Raw genomic sequence first — 10,928 nt, forward strand, 5'->3', positions numbered from 1 at the left:
GGATAAGACCAAAGTGGAGATATCTGGCAATGTTTAGAGAAATCCAAGCGCAGGCATATCAGCACAAACACCTCCTACCAACTGTCAGACACAGTGGTGGAGGGGTGATGATTTGGGCTTGTTTTGCAACTACCGTATTTTCACGACCATAAGGCGCACTGTGCTAAAAGGCGCAGTCTCAGTTATGTGTGCCCTTACTGTATTTAACACACACATAAGGCGCACTGGACCATAGGGCGCATACAAGTACCGTATGCGTATTTAAAAATAAAGCGGGAGCAAACCTGAATTCGGTACCTTACTCACATTTCTATTGCCGGTAATCGTCATCATCAACAACACACAAGCATACAAGTGTGCATATTTAAAAATAAAGCAGGAGCAAAACAAAGTTTGGTACTCACATTTTTATCATCAATCAAGCCCATGGAAGTCCTCATCCTCTGTGCCTGAATTGAACAGCTGCGCTAAATCTCCATCAAACATGCCAGGTTCACTGTCTTCACTGTCAGAGTCACTTTCTGTGCCGTGCGGCTCCTCGGAAACGATGCCGGCTTTTGCGAAAGCTCGAACAACAGTGCCAGCAGACATGTTAGCCCAAGCATCTACAATCCATTGGCAAATTGTGGCGTAACTCGCCCGGCGCTGCCTTCCACTCTTAGTGAAACTGCGTGGAAAAAACCACCTGGTCTCCTTACATACACCTCCCTCAGTCACTCTTTCATCATTTCCTCATCCATCCAGCCCTTTTCATTTGCCTTAATGATGATTTCTGCTGGAAACTTCTCTTTAGGCAAAGTCTTTCGCTTAAAAATCACCATAGGCGGCAGTTTCTGTCCATTAGCATGGCAGCCAAGCACAACAGTAAAAGAAGACTTTTCATACCCCGTTGTGCGTATCGCTACCGTGCTGGTCCCCTTCTTCTCCACAGTGTGACTCACCGGGATGTCAAAAGTGAGCAGGACCTCGTCCATGTTAGTGATGTGGCTGGGCTGGATGTTTTTGTCGCCGATGTGTTTGCTGCAGTAGGAGCGGAAGATGGCCAGCTTTTCCTTATAATCTGCTGGAAGTTGCTGCGCTACCGTAGTCCTGGTCCGGATGGAAAAATGGCACCGTTTCATAAAACGAAAGCACCAAGACGGACCTCCTTGGAAATGTTCAATGTTCATCTCTTCAGCTAGTGAAACTGCTTTTAGCCAAATGGTGACCGTCGAAACGCTTCTCCCGCTCGCTCTTTGCTCGATGATCCACCGCTCGAGTCTTTCCTCCAACTCGGGCCACCTCGCCTTATGTCCGCGGAAACTCAGCTGCGTTTTCTTGACCTGCCGGAGCTTGTTTTCCAGCTTCCTCCATTTGCGAACCATCGATTCGTTAATCTTAAATTCTCTCGCCGCTGCTCGATTTCCATGTTCCTCCGCGTACCTGATGGCCTTCAGTTTAAACTGTGCTTCGTAAGCGTGTCTCTTTGCCATTTTCAGGGTTGTTAAAACAACGATGTCCTGCATAATGCACATACCTGTTCTTTTATACAGGTATGTGCGATTGTCCCGGTATATACGATCAACGCCCACACTTCACCCTTTAACGTTCTCATGGTGTTCTCTACTACGTCCTCCTTACAACACATACGGCGCACCGCGCTATAGGGCGCGCCGCACTTTTTGAAGAAAATCTAAGACTTTTAAGTGCGCCTTATGGTCGTGAAAATACGGTACAAAACCTGGCAACAGTGCTGACATCTTCGATTGCTAACTCGGGGTATGTCAGCGTGCTCCGACTTTCTGAGTTGAGGCAGGATTCCACAAAAGACATTTCTGACTAGGAAGTCGGAATTTTTGACTTTTTGAGGAACACACCATAAGTGACATCATGGTGGCAGCGTCCATCCTTTTTATACAGTCTATGTTTTCATTCAATGTTGATGAGAGTGGTAGGTTACACTGATTGTTTGGGGCTAATATGCATAGATTTTCCAACCAGTCCAACAGTCAAATTTAAGAAGATGATTTAAGGCAGAAATTCACTCAAGAGTGCTCGATTTTTTATTTTTTACATTGTATCTCTAGTTTCCAGTCTTTACTTAAACTAGTCATATCTTCTCAGTAACTCCCCAAAGTCTCAGCTGGATATCTGACAAATCCTTCAAGCTACATACAAATATTACAGTCTTTGTCAGCAAAATATTTCAGTTGAAAAGGATTGAGTCACAAAAGCTTGAAAAAACAATATTTTATTTTTCACACTGGAATGAATATAGAAAAGAAAATCTTCAACAAGTATATACAAACGAGGCCCAGTTTCATCAGTCTGTCAGCTGAACTGCTGAGAAGACACAGACACACAAACACTGGGCTTAAGCTAATTCTACACATCATTGACTCCCCTTAAAAGTTCATCCATATAAAAATACCATATTTCAAAACATTGGTCTTGTGCTCATTTCCAGGTAGGACCCCTGTGAGAGTGAGTGGCCATGTTGTTGCCTGTACAAGTGCCTGAATGGGATTGAGAGGGAGGGGTGAGGGTCCTGACATAGCCGGAGAGGGTAGGATTTAAAGGTGGGGTAGAGGGCTGGGTTAGGGGCAGAAGGGGGAAGTGATGGATCCAGCTGTGGGAGAAGAGATGGGTGGTGCCGTACCATCTCTGGACGATAAGGTGGTGCAGGATTGAAGGGAGGCACTGCACCAATTTCAACAGCAGGATATGAGGGAGTAGAAGATGATGTACAAGGATTGTGTGCTACTGGCGGCAGTGTGGCAGCAGGGGTGACGGACTGCTGGAAAGAAGAAGCAACAGCCAAGCAAGAGGAGGGTTGAAAAGGAGGATGAGGAAGGGTGGATGGTGGGTAAGGGAAAGAAGAGGGAGGAAATGCAGTAGCTGGAGCAAGTGAAGGAGCTTGAGCTTGGTGGGTCAGATTTGGGAGGTGGAGGGCAGGGTGGGCCGGGCTGGGAGATACATGGGAAAAAGGCAGATTTTGCATCTGTGGGGGAATAGATGGAGGAGCAAAAGATGTGGAAGAAGCATGCATGGGTAAGGAGCAAGACAGAACTGGAGCTGGTGGTTGGTTTTGACAGGGGAAAGGCTGAGCAGTGCTCAGAGTGGGGCTGGGATTTGTTGGCACAATATTTTGATACATAAACGCTGCAGAGCTTTGATCACTGGGTGAATCAGTGGCGAGAGGTCCGGCCTGTAGCTGCTGGCCAGGCTGGGTGAGCAGAGAATGAACAGCTACTTGGTCCTGGAGATCTGACGGACATGTGGTGGACGACGGGGCATGAAAAGAGGCATCAGTAGAAGTGTGGGGGCTGATGGTGTCTGGGACTGCATGGTAGTTGTTTGAGGAAGAGGAAGGGGAGGATGATGACGAAAGGAGTGGTTGTGGGGAGGTGGAGCTGGAAGGGGGCGGAGTGGGGAAGGTGAAGGAGGTCTGCTGCAGCGAGGGAGTGTTGGAGGTGGAAGAGAGTGCGGGGGAAGATGACAGAAGGGAGGGATATTTGATAGGAGGGATGGAGGGCTGAGGATCAGATCTGTCCGAGGGGTCAGAGGCAGGATGGGAGGGGAAGGAGGAGGATGACTGAGGGAGCGGAGCAGAGGGGAAAGAGGAGGAGCTGGCTTGAGCAGCAGGGAAGCTGGAGGTGTAGGCTGCCTCAGCCATTGTGTCTGATCTGTGGAGGAGAAAGGAAATGAGAGCTTGAATCAATTTAGTGTCGTAATTTCTGAAAATAATAATAATCAGCCATTAGAGATGTGTGTAAACCACACATCTCCTAGCAGTAAGACTGAACCAGAAATTTTGACATTGCTAGGTTAGGTTATGTAAAGAAGAATATAAACTAAAAATATAAAACATTATTCTTTGTATAGTCTATCAATGTGAATCATGCTAATATCAATTACATTCCTCTGCCTCCTACCTTTCAATCATACTATTTGCCCTCTCGCTTCCTGGCAGCTCTTGTATGCCACTGGCCAATGTGATGCTGATGTCAGACATCTGGGATGCCATAAACTCCTGGCCGAGGTCCAGTGACTGCTCCGGGACCAAAGTGTCCTGATAGGAGGTGTCCCCTGGTCTGAACCCACAGGAGGTTTCGGGCAGTGCAGGCAGAGAGGCCAGAGCGAGGGCCTGCAGGTCTGCACCGGTTACTGGGGCCTGCTGCAGGAGCTCAGTGGAGTCGCATGGATCACAGTTCACTGATGGCAGACAAGTGGAAATGTTTCAAAATGAGAAATACATTACATTCATTTTTAAATTAAGTTACTTAACGTGCCATAAATCTGGTTTTCCCCCTTACCTATATCTAAAGTTTCTGTCAAGACGGCAATTTTGCGTTTCTGTCTCGCATCTCTTTGTCTATAAAGAAAAAAGGCATTTAGATCCTGCACAACAACAGATGAATGTAGACTGTGAGTTTTTGCTGCTTGTGTTGGGAATTACTTTTTGCTGTTCATGCCGTCTTCACGGAAGCCTTTAGCAAAAGGGTTGGAGTTGATCTTAAGCTCAGTGATCTGAAAATAAACACAAAACACATTTAATATTACATTACATCTGTTGTTTGAAATCATGTTCTTAATGTTGCAAAGAATCTCTTATATATCAAATGAATGAGTGTCTCTGTGAGTCTGTTGCTTGGTAACACAAAACTCGCAGTCAGAGCAGAAAATAACGGTACCTTGCTGTTCTGGTAGGCGGTGACGGTGATAAACTGGGTCTCGGGGAAAACAAAGGAGTGCTGCCCTCCACCCCACCTCAGTACATCCCGGGCTTCTATCACATGAATTCTGGGCTGGTATCGATGCAGAGAGTGTAGGATGATCTTTGAATAGAAGAAAAAGGCTTAACTCAACATGCACCACTGAAGGTTATGTGCTGTATCTCCGCTAGGCCTGTTCATGTGCAGTACGTACATGTCCCTGTGTGTCCAGGGTGTTGTTTGTGAGCTTGGCGTAGTGAAATGACATGGTGCGGCTCTGCCAGTGGGCACCTGTGGCAGGAGAATCTGGGTGGATGAACACCCGGTCTGGTAGCCTCGCCTCTGCAGCTCCAACAGCTTGCCACCCGCCACCTTGGAAACGATAACGGGAGTTGTCAACGGGAACAATATCCAGGAGGAGGATATAACGGAGTGATGGATTCAGGCCCGACAGCTTCAACTTCAAACCAGGAAACATCCGTCTAAAAAACACAAAATGAAATAGGTTCAGGACACCAAAGGTCACAGAAAACAGTAAATGAGAAGGAATTAGGGAAGAACTAAAACTGATGAAGGCAAGATGGGATGAAAACATTAAAAACAGAGGAGTATAAAGTTAGAAGAGATGGTAGACTGCTACGACCCATTTAGGAGGCCACGACTTAATGAAAAGTAAATTTATTTCCCCAAGATGGGTCGTGATATGACTTTGGGGTTTGTCTGGGATAAATTGCTACACCCCACAAATAAGGGCTAGGGGATAAGGGGAGTAATACAGATGTAATCTCTCACCTGCCCTTCTTTGTGATGATCATCTCTGTCCCCACCGAGCTGAATTGCTTCCATAAAGACGAGTTCTCCAGCTCCATCTTCACCTCATCTTTCGGGGTTGTGGTTGCAGCCTCATTGGAGACGGGAGCAGGAGGAGGAGCCAGCAGCCTTGGAGGCAGAGCTTTGGCGGCTGCTTCGCATGCCGGAGGGAACAGCGGTATATGCACAGGTGCCTCCCGCTCTGTGGGAAAGAACAAATCCAAGGAAAAAAACTTTATTTAACTGGTGAAAGTGAAGCAAATATGGAGCCATATTTTAAATGTATACTTAAATTAAATATATTTAATTACTTGTACAAACTACTGAATCACTAAGTTTCATTCAGTCTTTTCCATCTGATCTAAAAACCACTTTCATGTATTTTCAGGTGTACAAAAAAAAGGTTTAAAGAGTAAATTGTGTCTTCAGCACTTAACTGGAACTTTCAGTGCAAACGTTTTTTAATGTAGTATTTCTGGTTTGGCTGCTGCATTAAAGGCCCCATCATGCCTTTGTCTTTGCTGTAGGGCATTAATATATTTGTTTTGTCATTTTCCTAGGACCTAAAAAGTGAGAAATTAAAAAGGTTCTGATTTATGAAAACATTTATTCCTTAATGTACAATCAACAGTATAAAATAAGACATCTGTTTATGTTTATTGCTTAAACATGAATGCATTCAGTCCCTCTCACCTCTGTAAAAGCAGTCTCCAATCCTTTGTGGTCCCAGAGTCAAACCAGGGAACATCTCCATGCTCAGCATAGTCCTTCTTGTCTGTCTTTGTCTCTTTATTCGTCCTCTTCACCGGATCCAAATTAACATTTCTTCAGCTCCTTTTGCTCTCTCCTGTTCCTCGTACAGATTTTTCTCTGCTTTCTATAACAAAAAAGTAGCTGCAACTAGAGAGTTTTTCACTCAACTTCTGACTCGCGCTCTTAACCATCGGCTGTCCTTTTTCCGTCAGAGCCCACAGGGCTGACGAGCTCTCTTAAATAGGTGAGTGGGACTTCACACCTATGGCCAAATGGGCCCATTTTCACATAGAGTTTTATTTGCCTCCCTGTCTCTCCTCCCTTTACCCTCAATTCTCATTTCTGTTCCAACAAAGAAAACAAACAACACTCATCACATTGGAGGAAATCAGGGTTTATCTCAATATCTGAAAACACTGATTGTGATTTACTTTCCTTTATTCTTTTACTTACTCAGTGCACTGAAGATCATTTATTTTACACGCAAATCTGTAAACTATCTAACTATGGATGCATGGAAGGTCAAATATGCTAAATCACAACCATCAACAAGAACATGCATTAATGCATCAAGCACAGTCCAATACAACAGTCTACCCCTTCTTTATATTTTGTTGGGAAAATGGGAAATAGATCCAGCAATTGATTAAAACATACAAACATGCATGAAAACGTAGTATATAAGAAAAAAACAGAATTTTGACAATTCTATAATCAGTTTGAAAGCTGATATTTGGTATGACCACCTTTATTCTTTAACACAGACTGAATTGTCTTGGGAAGCCTTCTTGTAATTCCTTGAAGTACTCTTCAGGAATACTTCTCAAGGTTTTTGAAGAAAATTCGGAGCGCTTCTTTGGATGATGGCTGCCTTATGTTCTGTTCTCTGTTAAGATGATCCCTCACTGCTTCAGTAATCTATGGTCAATCTATGGCTAATTATTATAACATCTTTATCTTACAGTATTACATATTTTGAGGAAACTGTTGTTGTGATTTGGCACTATATAAATAATACTGAACTGAATTGAACTGATGTTTTTTTCTGTCCAAGCATGTTTTTACTGCATCGTCAGTGTAGTTGAGATTGTTGTCATGCTGAAAAACAAAGATGCTGCCAATCAGATGCAGTCCAGATGGTTTTGCACTGTCGCTCATAATCTCACTGTACTTTTTTGCAGTGCCATTAATTTTTAAAAGATCTCCAACACCATTGATGGAAATGCAGCCCCAATCCATGACAGATCCTCCACCTTGTTTTGCAGATGTCTGTAGACGCTCACTGCTATTATTTTAAGGAAACACTGCACACCTTGCTAAGATATGCCAAGGTTTTGACTAATAGCTCTTTAGACGCCTTTTTTTTGTATGCTTAAACAATTCATTAATCAGTGTAAAGAGGCATTCATCTGAATATGGTCAGGTACAAGGACTGGACGAAAAATGACCCCAAAAAAGATAAAGTGCAAAGAAAAGCTTTGAAAGACTTTCAGAGATTCTCAACACCAATTTAAAACCTACATGGAAGTCTGGTGGTTCAAGGCATTGGCACAGTAATGCATGCAGGAGAAAATAAGTAATTTTTTATTTTATTATAATTAGTAACTATTTACTTTTGTTGTTTTTTGCATTTATTGATGTAAATGCAGAATAATTTATACATAGTTTTCATCTAGCTATTTTTTTAACTTTCTTAATTTTCTCTAATGAATAGTTCTTGGAAATGCAAAACTTCTTATACATTAAAGGAGTTTATTGCTTGGTCCCCTGGGGCTTTCTGATGACTTGATGACATGTTTCTTCCTCCCAGCAGGCTGCCTGTTAGGCTGTCTCAGCAGGGAGTCAGACCCTGAGTTTAGGTGGAGGAGGGCGACAGTTTGGCCAGTGGCTGCAGTTTGGCCACTAGACAAGTGTGACTGTCTAAGTGTTTATATGCAAGTTTGTATTTAGGGATTATGCGCCCAAAACAATGGACCCGTTCAAACTGATTCACAGTGTCCTGATTTTTTTTGTGACTGACATTTGTTAAGCAGGCATGTAAATATAGCTGTACCACAGGGTCATTACACTCATTTGCAAGAAAAAGTAAATGTGTTTGGATTAAATAATCATTAATAGGAATGGTCTGCACAGGATTTAAGGAGTAAAAAATGGAGTAACCATAATTTGTTTAATAATTTTTGTAGTTTTGCCTCTGAACACCACTGCAGACGAGTTTAAATGATTCAAATGTGACTTTCAGCTTTAATTCAAGGATTTGTACAAGTTTTGCATCAACTGTTTAGGAGTTATGGTCATTTTTATAAACAGCCCTTCATTTTCAAATGGTCAAAATCGGACAATTGATTGATAAGCAGTTTCATGACCAGGTGAGGCCCTTTTCCTTGCAATTTAAACACAAAAAATAATTATAGCTGATGTGGATTCAAAATTTTTGAATTTTTTTAGCTTTTCGCTGTAATTTTAAAGCTGAGCCCCAAAGAGATGTCGGTGGAGCCCGTCATTAGATTGGAAAAACAAAATTATTTATCAGAGCAGCAAAACATGAGGAGTGGAGGAATCATAAGAAAAGCAACTTGACAGCAAGTAAATGAACACCAAGTCAAGGATACTCTGGAGAAGAGAAGCCTTCATGAATGGAAAAATAAAGGGTTTGCAAGAAGGTGCAAACCACTTGTTACACTCAAGAACAAGAAGGCCGGACTGGACTTTGCCAGAAAGTGCCTAAAAGAGTCTGCACAGTTGGGCAAAACAAAACAAAAACCCCTCTTTGAACAGATGAAAACACTATGAACTTGTGCCAGAATAATGGGAACATTTAACAGCTGATGATCTGAAGCATACCGCATTAGCTGTCAAACATGCTGGAGGCAGTATTATGGCATTATTATTATGGTATTGGTATAATTTGGCTGCCAGTAGAACCAGGTCACCGGTGTTTCTTGATGATATGACTGCTGTTTGGAATAGCAGGATAAATTAAGAAGTGTACGGTCTGCTCAGATTCAGCCACATGCTGCAGAACTGCTGAACAGCACTTCAAAGACCCAAAGCAAACTGCTGAAGCAAACCAAGAGATCTTTGAGACAAAGAAATGGGCTATTCCTCAGCGCTCAAGTCAATCACCTGATCTCAACCCAACCCATCATGCTTTTCACTCCCACAAACAAGCAGCAACTGAAGACTGAAAAGGCCTAGCAAAACGTCTCAAGTGAGGAAACGCAGCATTTCTTGGCAACTGCAAAAGATTTTTATCCAAGCATGAATAATAATCCTTAAATTTAACATTATATCATTTTATCCAATTACTTATGAGTCTCTGAAAAATGAAGGACTGTTTTTTTTATCATAATTTCGAAACAGTTAATGCTCATTTTAAGCCCATCATCTAAAGATGTCTGCACTTAAGTCACTCCACTGTGATGGTGTGCAGAAGCAAAGTATAAAAGTGAAATATTTTACTCTAAATTTTACTTTAAAGTAAAAATACAGTATCATTTTATATCAGCATTTTTTTCTTGCATGCAGCAGTCCTCATTCTGCTTTTCCTGAATCAGTTTCAACTCCCTGACTTGGTAAAGATCACAGAAAGTTGTCACAAGAAACTTTAGTTCAACAGGCTGCTGCTGAGTTTCATTAGACTTATTAACCAACAGACTCAACAAACAGACTTTCAAATATAAATCAAATAGAGACTTTAAAGCAAATTACACTCTGCAGCTTTGCCTCACTGTGGATGATGCCCTGCAGTATATTTATCCACCTCGTAGGGCTCAGTGGGAGAAGGAAACTTTCAAGCTGACAGGCCTCAGACCTACCTGCTTGCACTATAAAAGTGACAGCTGGAGTCGGTTTACAGGAGCGAAGTATACGCGTTGTTCTAGCTGTTTTCCTTCTCCATTTGTGTGTTGTTAGGGATAAAAGCTGCTGAGGACTGAAAGGAAGCGGAGGTGTGAACACCACACTGAGAGAAAAGCCACTACCCTGACGGGGGGGGCAGCGAAGTGTGTGATGCCTCCTAATGTTTTTATGAAAGAACAGGTGTGTCATAGGTGGTGCAGGCGTAAGACTCTGTAAAAGTCAATAATGAGGACTGTTACTAGTTTTGTTTTTGTTTTTAAGCCTCAGCAGTGGGGCAGGAGTACGTGCACTGAAGCAATACCAAAGGCCTGCTCTTTGACATGTATGTGCTAAATCGTTTGATTTCCATCCATGTTTGTTCAGAGGTTAAAAGGTCAGCTTGTTGAGAAGAACCTGTCACTTTCATTTATCTTTCACAAGTTATGAGATACATTAAAAAAAAAATCCTTGAATTGCAGCTTTGAATCTTCATAGCTGGCTCAGGCTGGTGCTGATGTCTCCTGTGGAGCAGGTGGGGTCCAATATCCACGTTTATACAGCAACAGCAAACATTTTAATCCCATGAGGATTACCTTCTCTCTGTGCAGGAAGCAGAAACTATTCATTTTAGGAAAAAAAAAAAACTTGCGGATGCTGAAATTCCTCTCGGCATGGAAGCAAAGGTCACATCATCGGGATTAAAACACACAATGTGTCGTCTGCATGTAGGAGCTGCATGCATTAAGATTACAGATTACTTGTTTTATCTTCGGCTCGCACTGCATTTGTTAGCTGATGATATTTTGTCTTATTCCACACGCCAACAGCACA

General features: G+C 42.6%; 1 protein-coding gene across 1 annotated transcript; it reads right to left on the reverse strand.

Annotated features, from left to right (window-relative positions):
- Nucleotides 1-2,416: 2,416 nt before the first annotated feature.
- On the reverse strand, nt 2,417-6,267 carry tbx6 (T-box transcription factor 6). The gene is made up of 8 exons (XM_085283386.1): nt 6,198-6,267; nt 5,487-5,706; nt 4,909-5,176; nt 4,674-4,817; nt 4,439-4,509; nt 4,296-4,354; nt 3,915-4,194; nt 2,417-3,665 (listed from the first exon to the last, which is right to left on the reverse strand). The coding sequence occupies exons 1-8, from the start codon at nt 6,265-6,267 to the stop codon at nt 2,417-2,419; spliced, it is 2,361 nt and encodes a 786-aa protein (XP_085139512.1).
- Between the last annotated feature and the right edge of the window lie 4,661 nt (nt 6,268-10,928).

The sequence above is a fragment of the Mchenga conophoros genome, linkage group LG8, assembly GCF_057382185.1.
Source record: "Mchenga conophoros isolate Kocher_MC1m ecotype Shallow Benthic linkage group LG8, M_conophoros_male_GT1.1, whole genome shotgun sequence".
NCBI lineage: Eukaryota > Metazoa > Chordata > Actinopteri > Cichliformes > Cichlidae > Mchenga > Mchenga conophoros.